This window comes from Chiloscyllium plagiosum, chromosome 40, assembly GCF_004010195.1.
Source record: "Chiloscyllium plagiosum isolate BGI_BamShark_2017 chromosome 40, ASM401019v2, whole genome shotgun sequence".
In the NCBI taxonomy this organism is placed as follows: domain Eukaryota; kingdom Metazoa; phylum Chordata; class Chondrichthyes; order Orectolobiformes; family Hemiscylliidae; genus Chiloscyllium; species Chiloscyllium plagiosum.
The window spans coordinates 17,456,623-17,467,334 of record NC_057749.1 but is presented as its reverse complement, the minus strand read 5'-3'; the positions used below and the strand labels follow the sequence as shown (position 1 = coordinate 17,467,334).

The window sequence follows — 10,712 nt, the reverse complement described above, 5'->3', positions numbered from 1 at the left end:
CGAATGAGAGTGTCGGTGGAGGGGTACTGTTGGGAACGTCTGGAGAGGAAAAAACGGAGGGCTTGGAGGCCCTGGTCATGGCGGATGGAGGTGTTTGGCTTCAGCGATGTAGAGGTCAGTGCGCCAGACTACCACTGCGCCCCCTTTGTCCGCTGGCTTGATGGTGAGGTCAGGATTGGAGCAGAGGGGTTGGAGGGCTGCATGTTGTGAGGGTGAGAGGTTGGAGTGGGGGAGGGGGGTCGACAGGTTGAGGCGGTTAATGTCCCGGCGGCAGTTGGAAATGAAGAGGTCGAGGGCAGGTAATAGGCCAGCGCGGGGTGTCCAGGTGGATGCAGTGTGTTGGAGGTGGGCGAAGGGGTCCTCGGAAGGTGGGCGGGAGTTCTCTTCCAGCACCACTGATCCATGTCTATTTCTGAGGATCATGACCTTGATATAAAAGGTGTCTCCTTGGTACAGGATCAAATCCTCTTGTTACCTGTAATTCCAACTGAAAGGAATAGAAACTGGAAAGAAGGGAACATTTATGCAGCCTCGATAACAATGGCCAAACATTCCTGGTGGGAGAAAATCTCTAGCACCGACACAGAGATCGAGCTCGAGTATAAAAGTAGTGAGGAGAAAGTGAGGTCTGCAGATGCTGGAGATCAGAGCTGAAAATGTGTTGCTGGAAAAGCGCAGCAGGTCAGGCAGCATCCAGGGAACAGGAGAATCGACGTTTCGGGCATAAGCCCTTCTTCAGGATTCCTGAAGAAGGGCTTATGCCCGAAACGTCGATTCTCCTGTTCCCTGGGTGCTGCCTGACCTGCTGAGCTTTTCCAGCAACACATTTTCAGCTATAAAAGTAGTGACACTACTATCCTATAACATCAAGATCACATTAAAACACTGTTCCCAAAATTCAACAATACAAATTGAAAACACAAAGCACTGAAGCTGAAATCACCAAACCAGCATCATTTCCTGGCTTCCATTTCTGAAACCATGAATACTGCAGCTAAGTTTGACGATAGAATCAGATGTTGTCAGCTCCTCTAGTGCCAGTTGTACATTGCAAACTTGTGTCTCTTACTTTTCTTTTTGCAGAGTCTCTATCTGCTCAGTTAGCGCCCTCTCCTCTTGCTGCATGGCTGCCTGCTGTTGCTCAGTCAAATCCATGTCAGGTGACTCATCAGCACTTGCCGTTTCTTCAGGAACATCTGCAACTGATGGCAGTCGCATTCCAATTGGAGAGCCAGGGCTACTGTAATTTGAGCGGCGAAGACGACCTTTACCCTATAAAATCACAAAAGAACAAGGAATACGGTGAGGCAACACATCAGCACTGAAAGCAATACATGATAGACACTAGTCTGTACACACCAGTAATTGGCGTATCAAATCAAATGGTACGTTCTTTTGTTTGCTTGTAAAAGGCTGAAAACAGACCATACTTAAACAGCCCATGCTTGCCAAGCCCAAAACTAAAGTTTCCTGTTAGATGTAATTGAGCAACACTTGCCGAGTTCTCAAACAGCTACACTAACAGCCAATTTAAGGTAATTTGCCGAGCTTCTAACTGGCTCACTTATGTTTAGCAGAATTGACACACAGAGATATGCAAGGGCCTGTTACCTACAACAAAAGGAATATGCTCAAGCTTTGCACCTTTTTGGAATTATAAGAGCTCTTGGAAAGACTGAAGTTTCCCTTTGCTTTCTCCATGGCACTGCATTAGCCAGAGAGCCAACCCAATAACCAATCAGCATCCTTTTTCTTCCAATAGTATAAATTGCTGTGATCATTTGAAGTTTAGCATTGTTATATCTGTCCTATTTAGTGCAAGCCAAACCACTTTGCCAACATGTCTCTTCTATTCATTCTTAAACATCTAGCCTTACAGATTTGTTTCTTAATTTTTTCTGTATTTTAATTAAGCTCTGGTTTTAGATTAGATTTAAATTGAACTTGTTAGCCATCCCCCAGTCACCAAAAGTTAAATCCAAAATTTGGATCTCAGTATCATCAAGCTCTACACAAGACCATCCTGCAGTGAAACATTCATTCACATTTTGTTCAATGCAGAAAAGCATTTCTTGTCTCTCAGTGCTGAAAGATATCAAAGCAAAAGCAGCTTGATCTGTGTTGCATTCAAGTCTTTGCAGGATGGGATGGGATGGGAGCAGAAGTGAGGTGCTGAGGATGGAGCATAAGATGCATTGCAACTCTTCATAGCACTATAAATTTTATAGGGCCTTTGTATTCATAATATTTTAGCTATTTTATTTCTTTCCTTCAAAGCTATTGCCCTTTTATGGATGATAAATATTTTTGTTTCCAACTCAAAAAAACCAGGAAAGTTGCTTACAGTTGATTTCAGCTAAACACAGAAAAAACACTGCACATCAAATTATAAGAGACAGGATCAAGCATTTTAAGCTGGGAAGTGGCTGTAAATCACTCCTGTGACAATCAAGCACCAGAAGTGGAAGGTTCTTTAGCCTCAGGATGGTGTTCAAATGAGAGAATGTGATTTTCCAGCATAATCTGAAGCTTCTGAAAGCAGTTTCTTCTCAATTCCCATCTAGATAACTAACAATTCAAGTACTGGCTACAATGACACATAGGAGAACACCACATCACACAGATTTACACACACACAAACTACAAATATTTAGAAATACAATCTAAACACAATACAACCAATTTACTAGCCTGCTTCCACTCCAGCAAATGGCCTTTTTTAAAATCAGCGTCTTAACCTGAAACATAGGCTCAAAAGGTAATTAACACAGGGCAAGACTAACTTACTTAATAGAAGCCCTCCCACCCCAAAATTCTAATATTATTAGAATAATTGTTTTATTTTAAAGCACAGAAGAAATGAAGCCATGTGACCATCATACAGCCATCAGTATCAATCCGATTTACAGGTTCTTTCAATGAATGATTCCCCTCCTTATAACTGACAGGTACAGCTTATTAGTATAATGGCCTTTCACCTTGGTGATAATGGTTCAAAATCTAGACTGATGAGACAAACTCCTCCTCCGTCTTTGAGGATCCAGATGAAATGAGTTCACGTCATTCCAATTTCTTTTTAGTAAGTGTCCACATTGATAAAAGAAAGACTGAATCCAATATTAAATTGAAAGACAACATTGTGAAATCTAAATTCAATGCTCCTCACATACCATTTGAACATGGGATATTCCAGAGTAAGTCATACCAGAACAAAGTAGAGAAATATACACCTTATTAAATTGTGACGGTTTACAGTTACCAGGTTAACCCTAACTGCAAGAAATAAAAGCTGACACCCGATGTTCAAGATTAAACTAAAAAAAATGAATAGTAAATGATTTTAGAATGCTTTTCTATATTTGGGATCATGTGGAAAGCAGGTTTTGTTGCGCTGAGCATGTGCTGGAGTGGTTACAGTGCTGATGTAATCTTTTATAAATGCCATCACCAGGAAAGGTCAATCACTACAAGCACATATCAGACAAACCATTACCTTTTTATTACCATTCGGCTGCATGGACGGCAAAAAGAAAACATGAAAAGTTCAGCAAATCTCTGACTAAACTCATTTCCTCAGAGAGGGTAATGGAAAGGGAAAGAGAAAGAGCGTGAAAGAGAATGTGATCGTGAAATGGTACAGATGTGGAGTTTAAAGATAACTCACTGGCAATCAATCAATTTACTTCCAATGAACTCTTATTTACTGATGTGCAGTGGTAGTTACTGATGTTACTATTGACTATTATTGACATACTGACCTGCATGCCATCAAGCCAAGTAACTAACTCTTACTGCCCATTAATGGGTCTTTTGGTAGTGGTTTAATTAAAATAAAAACAAAAACTTCTATTGTCTGTCAGAGATACAGCACTCCAATAGTACATCACAACATGCTGAGACAGATACAGAACTTCACTTTTAAACTACTGCACAAGCGCACGGTGTTCCATTTTACCCAATCAAAAAGTAAACAAGACCAAGCTCATGTCAAGCAAAATGAACTATATAATGTGAACATACAGAATTAATTGCTAGAAGCAGAAATTCATATTGCAACTTGACAAACATGTTAACAAGGTGCACGAGACACCACACTCCTTTAAAATCAATATGCTTCTTTTTAGATGGGAACTTGACAGTCTAACTTTAATGGGCTGATGAACAGTGATCCTGACTAAAAGTTAATAATCTGGTTGAAAAGTGGGCAGACTGGTGGTCACCCCACAATAATGTAACAATGACTGAGAAATAAAAACAAAGTGCAGAAGAGACTGGGCACGTCTGGCAATTTTTGTGGACAGAGAAACAAAGTTAATATTTTATGTCCAGTGACTCTCCAAAAGACTTCTAGTGTTAATTTACTACAAAGCAACACTAGACATAATCAGAACTTTGGAGTGGCGCTAGAAAAGCACAGCAGGTCAGGCAGCATCTGAGGAGCAGGAAAATCGACGTTTTGGGCAAAAGCCTGATGACTTTCATGCTCCTCGGATGCTGCTTGACCTGCTGTGCTTTTCCAGCACTACTCCAATCTAGACTCTGGTTTCCAGCATCTGCAGTCCTTGTTTTTACCTATAATCAGAACTTTGAAAGGCCTAAAGCCTCTGATCAGCAATGTTCAAATTTAAAGCTAGTCAGATTTTCAGAGTTGAATCACAGAAGAAGGCCTTTGTTCCAACACTGGGTAAACACTTCTGCTAAGTTAAACCCAACACAGAGAATCTCACCTTGCGCATAATCTGTTAAATTTCGAGAGGCAAAGAACTATCCCAGAGCTCACTATTTAAAGTAAAAATTAACAATTTTGTTCTTTACTTCCAGAGAACATTAAAACAACAGCTTTTACAACTCCTTTCTCTTGAACCTAACTTTTACCTCTCACTTGACAATACTGGTCCGATATAAAACCCCGAATAAGCTTTACAAAAAAAATCACGTTTCAAAACCAGTCAGCTTTGTTGATTCTCCTTTGTAGATTTTCCTCTAAGTGGGTTTCGATGTTCTACTGCACGACCGTCTTATAGACAGGTACCTTTCAGAGAGTTCTTCAGCTAGCAGTGTATATTCATTGGTGTCCTTAGCAGTTCTCCTCCTAAATGTTCAAAATGTCTGGTTTTATACCCTCAAAACGTCAGATCATTTCATTGGATTTGCTGTTGTCAAAATAATAAATTCAAATTTGATTGATTTTGGTATCTTGGGGCATAATTTAAACTGACTGGCCAAATTTGAATTTGTTTTTGTATCATGGCAATTCATCTGCCCTATTGGTTTCAGAGTCAAATGTTACACTTTAACTTCTTTCAGTACGCTCTGTGCCTCTAAGTCCGTGCCAACCTCCAGTCTCTCAAAGATACAGTACACGTCTACACCTTCATAACACCTTTTATTTAAGGTAGAGTTCACTTTAATTCAATTACGTATTTTATCACTTGATTATATCATGTACTGAGAATGTTAGTGCTTTAAATTCCTACAAAGTAAAGCAGAAACATAGAATTCACAGATCCACAACCATTCCATGTAATACCTTTCCATGCATGGACATTTTCTGCAAACTCAAAAATACAGTGTCATCTAAAAATATTTTTAAAAAGCGCATTTGTTTCAAATGCACTAAGTTCTAGGTGGTTCTGTGCCATACTATGTCTGGTGTTGCCTGCATTTGTTGCACATAGCCAGTGACAATGGATCTTTTAGTTATTGCTGGCCAGTACGTAACTTGTATGTCAGGAGTCAGTAGCATCAGCAATCTTGTTGTAAGGTTCAGAGCTGATACAAGAGTAAATTTGTGCACTATCCAGCAGAAGTTACAGGATCAGGTTCAGAACCCCCATTTGAGCTTCCAGCTCTCTATCACAGGACCAACTATACAAGTAAACTACAACACCCTCAGCTGATTGGAGTCCAAATCTGGTTTTTTCTTGGTCTGCATGGCTGAGCTATACCAAATTGACTCACAGGAATACAAGCCAGAATGTGAGTAAGCCCATTTTACTTTTACCGAGCTATTAAAATAAGGAATAAGTTTACATATTCTAATGCTTTGTGTCAATGGTGGCCAAATAACTTACTTAGACAATGAATGTGCAGTATGTGAATATAGAATCTATTTTGGAATGCTCAAACTAGCTTTACTTATCACAAATTAGTATGCAGATAAATACTTAGTAACAACTGTAAATACTTAGTTATTTGACAGACATGATGAGTAAAACAAACAGGCTGGTGTACCTATATAGTAAATTAAGCCACAACCAAACAAACACCAGCTGTACTTACACCAATAACAGAGGCCGAGAAGATTGCTAACTGACGAAAAGAAGGTATGAATTGGTGTATGCTTTCAACCATTAATTTACCAATTCTTGGAACAAAGAAACTAAATAATGAGCACAACTAATTCCCATCAAAACTTTTATTCAACTATTCAAACAAAGTATGAGAAAGGGTTTGGTGACTATCATACAAATTACGAATGCTTATGAAAAGTACTGGACAGCCTCCCTCTAGTCTATTGAAGTTGGACATTTTTGATGTTCACACTATGAATATTAATATTTTTAAATGAATTTCTTATAGAAAATCATGCTGCTAACATTGAGTAGTCTCTGATATTACAGTGCTTTCTTGCTCTAATGTTGACTTCGCATATGGAAAGTTATCGTTTAGAACTCAACAGAAAATGGAGAATGCTGCAGTAGGAATACACTGAAATTATCTAAGACGCACACAAAACATTCCAGAGTCTAGACACCTTTTCTAGCCCATTCACACTGTAACGGAACCAAACTACAATGGTCAAATATTCTCAAAATGCGGTTCTTGAAACAATCAACAGGAGCAGAAATGCAGTCAACCACAACTGTAGAATAACTTAAGTTAACATAACCGCTCTTTGGTTTCAAATCAATTCACAACTAGATCATTTCCTATAGCAGCATGTAATGAATGGCATCATGGACAGGCGTCAGTGATATGGTGGGAGAAATACCTACCGGAATCGAACTGCGATTCATGCTCATGAATCTAACCGCTATTATAACCGGTTTCTATAGTAGAAAAGAACACGAAAAGTAGAGGATCAGGTTAGTTTTATCATGCATTCAACAGGAGCATGCAGACTGCAGGAAAAGGAATGTGTTTTGGTTGGGTTAATTATAGCATAATCATTTAATATTAGTTGTTTGCATTCTAGAAGTTGCATACAGCAGGTTAATACTCTTTCCATCAAATGGTTAGAATCTGAAATGTGCTGCTTGAGTGAGAGATGGAGGCAGATTCAATCACGGCTTTTGAAAGGTAACTGGGTAATCATCTGAAAAAAATGTTGCAGGGCTCAGGAACAAAGATCAGGAAAAAGTGGAACTACCCAAGTTGTTCATGCAGAGAACGTCAATGATGTGACAGACCAAATGGCCACCTTCTATTTTGTACCCATTCTAGGACTCTTATCTCCATTTTTTTCTCCTGCCTCTTAAATATTACATTTGCTGAAGTACACATCTACAGTCATTGTGCTTCCTTTGGGAATTTCATCAAAATAATCAACCTTTAAGTGTGATTACAAATCATGATTGTCGATGGGTTACTTAACTGTGGCAGAAGTCTCTTTTGAATCTAATTCTGGCTAAGCTGATATTTGCATGTATAATTATCAACTGATGTTACTATGCAGCAATTTTTAACCTAGCAAATGCAGAAATGCTAAAGCCATCGGTAGCTCCAAGTCTCACCTCAACTGAGATTCACCATTCCATAACCATAACAGCAGAGCTTATATGTCTTATATCATCAAGGAAGATGATCTCTTCACTATTATTAAAGTTCTACCTTATATGTATTGGTACTTTAATTGAAGCAGTTCTGCTGTCAAACAATGGTAATGTTTTTCAAATTATCATTCATCTCTCCAAATGTTCAGTGCACTGTATGTTATGAATGAGGAACTCACAGCAGATAGACAACAGGTGACATGCAAGCCAGTGTGCAAGGACAGAAGTATAACGGGTGATTTTTCACAACTAAAATGTATCAAAAGTGTTAGCATCCTCGACAATTGATTGCACTTTCAAGTGGAAGAGTTGCACAATACTTATATGTCATGGATTTGATCAGGAATTGAGGAGTTGGCTCAATAAAAACTACTGATCTTCCTGTGTACCTGGACAAATATCTTCTATTAAGTCCAGAACTGAGTCACAGCAAATAATTTAAAAAAGACTGTGCCCAGGTGGAACTTTATGTACAGATTCCCATCTTACATTTACACATTCAACTATACTGCTTTACTCATGCACTCACATATTACATAGATTCATAGTAGATTCATAGTTGGGTAAAGGGGAGTACAATGAGATCTAGGTGTTCTTGTACATCAGTCAATGAAAGCAAGCATGCAGGTACAGCAGGCAGTGAAGAAAGCTAATAGCATGCTGGCCTTCATAACAAGAGGAATTGAGTATAGAAGCAAAGAGGTCCTTCTGCAGCTGTACAGGGCCCGAGTGAGACCGCACCTGGAATATTGTGCGCAGTTTTGGTCTCCAAATTTGAGGAAAGACATTCTGGCTATTGAGGGAGTGCAGCGTAGGTTCACGAGGTCAATTCCCAGAATGGCGGGACTATCTTACGCTGAAAGATTGGAGCAACTGGGCTTGTATACGCTTGAGTTTAGAAGGCTGAGAGGGGATCTGATTGAGACGTATAAGATTATTAAAGGATTGGACACTCTGGAGGCAGGAAGCATGTTTCCGTTGATGGGTGAGTCCCGAACCAGAGGACACAGTTAAAAACAAGGGGTAGGCCACTTAGAACAGAGTTAAGGAGAAACGTCTTCACCCAGAGAGTGGTAGGTGTATGGAATGCTCTGCCCCAGAAGGCTGTGGAGGCCAAGTCTCTGGATACTTTCAAGAAAGAGTTGGATAGAGCTCTTAAGGATTGTGGAATCAAGGGTTATGGGGATAAGGCTGGAACAGGATACTGATTGAGGATGATCAGCCATGATCATAATGAATGGTGGTGCTGGCTCGAGGGGCAGAATGGCCTACTCCTGCACCTATTGTCTATAACCAGTTTCAATGTCATAAGCGACCAAAAAAGCCATTTTATTCACTAGCTTAAACATACAATATGGGAATATGCTCTTTTAAATCGATTTTCAATTAGTAAATTATTAAAGCAGTGAAAACGAACTTGCTTGTCACTGAAATTCAATGGGAAATTATTAATACTGAACTAACTGGATATAATAGGGAAATAAAAGACAACCTGACCAGAACCACGAGCAAGTAGGAAAAGGAATGGTGAATATTCTTTGTGATTAAGGATCTTTTGGGGATAGGAAGTTACAAAGCAATTAACATCAAGTCTTTTTAAGCAGACATCACTGAAATGTTATTTTCAGCTGACTTCTACAGTGCATGTAAAGACTACTCAACCAAGTTTAATTTCTGTATTGAATCAATTAGCACAATTGGGTAACAAAAGACTGCCTTTCAAAATCACGCATTTAAGGGTACAAACTGGCAAAAGCTTCCAGTTTAAAAAGTCTCGGGTGCAATAGAGTAAATATTGTGTTGCTTCCTGATGTCAAACAAACAAGTAAGCATCAGGGGAAAACGCATTTTCAACCTCAAGACTGTGCCACACGACACTTCCATGATAGATGTGTAAACTTTACTGTGAAATGAATTTAAAGAAAAGAATGTGCACAAGTTTCCACAGTAATACCCGGTGTCACAATGCAGACAGTTGACATAGGAATCTGGTTGTACAGACCATTTCTATAAGGACAGCTATTGAAAACACTGTTCAATATGGTAAGACTGCATCCTTGACTTAAACTTATAGGTGTTCAGATCTGACACATTTGCAATGTACTAACACCAGCACAATGCTTAAAGCAATTCAGAGAACTGTGCTTTAACAATATCAGAAATGAGTTAGAACATCATTGTGTATGCGGTACTGCTTTTGGCAATGCATGTGATATCCAAGTAATCATAAGAGAAGGTCCTTTGAGAAACTGGCCAGGCTGGACATGTGACTGAACCTTACTTCACATTCTGGAACTTCAACTCAATTATCAAACAAAATACAACAGCAAGTCAAGTTGATGATGAGGAAAGAGATAAACAAACAAAGAAAATTCCAAGTATCAATCACATCCATCTGAACCGACGGGAAGATGAGAAAGATGCATTTTTAGGTCAAAATCGAGCTACATTGGAAGAATGAGGGAAACTAAAACTCACACCTCTCAACTTATTTAATCTCCAACTTTAATAAATGCCTTTAATAAAAGTAGTGATAAACGGCTCCATTTCGGAATGGCAGGCAGTGACCAGTGGGGTACCGCAGGGATCAGTACTGGGACCGCAGCTTTTTACAATATATGTTAATGATATAGAAGATGGTATTAGTAATAACATTAGCAAATTTGCTGATGATACTAAGCTGGGTGGCAGGGTGAAATGTGATGAGGATGTTAGGAGATTACAGGGTGACCTGAACAAGTTAGGTGAGTGGTCAGATACATGGCAGATGCAGTTTAATGTGGATAAATGCATGGTTATCCACTTTGGTGGCAAGAACAGGAAGGCAGATTACTACCTAAATGGAATCAATTTAGGTAAAGAGGCAGTACAGAGAGATCTGGGTGTTCTTGTACACCAATCAATGAAGGTAAGCATGCAGGTACAACAGGTAGTGAA

The 10,712-nt window shown here is 39.3% G+C and overlaps 1 protein-coding gene across 1 annotated transcript in view; it reads right to left on the bottom strand.

The window, feature by feature from the left end:
• Positions 1–10,712, bottom strand: part of myo9aa (myosin IXAa) — a 363,558-nt gene that overhangs the window by 10,796 nt on the left and 342,050 nt on the right. The window contains exons 40-42 of the mRNA XM_043680122.1: positions 6,999–7,052; positions 3,494–3,511; positions 1,070–1,272 (exon numbers count right to left, since the gene is read on the bottom strand). Coding sequence (XP_043536057.1) covers positions 1,070–1,272; positions 3,494–3,511; positions 6,999–7,052 — 275 coding nt within the window. The remainder of the gene's footprint in view (positions 1–1,069; positions 1,273–3,493; positions 3,512–6,998; positions 7,053–10,712) is intronic.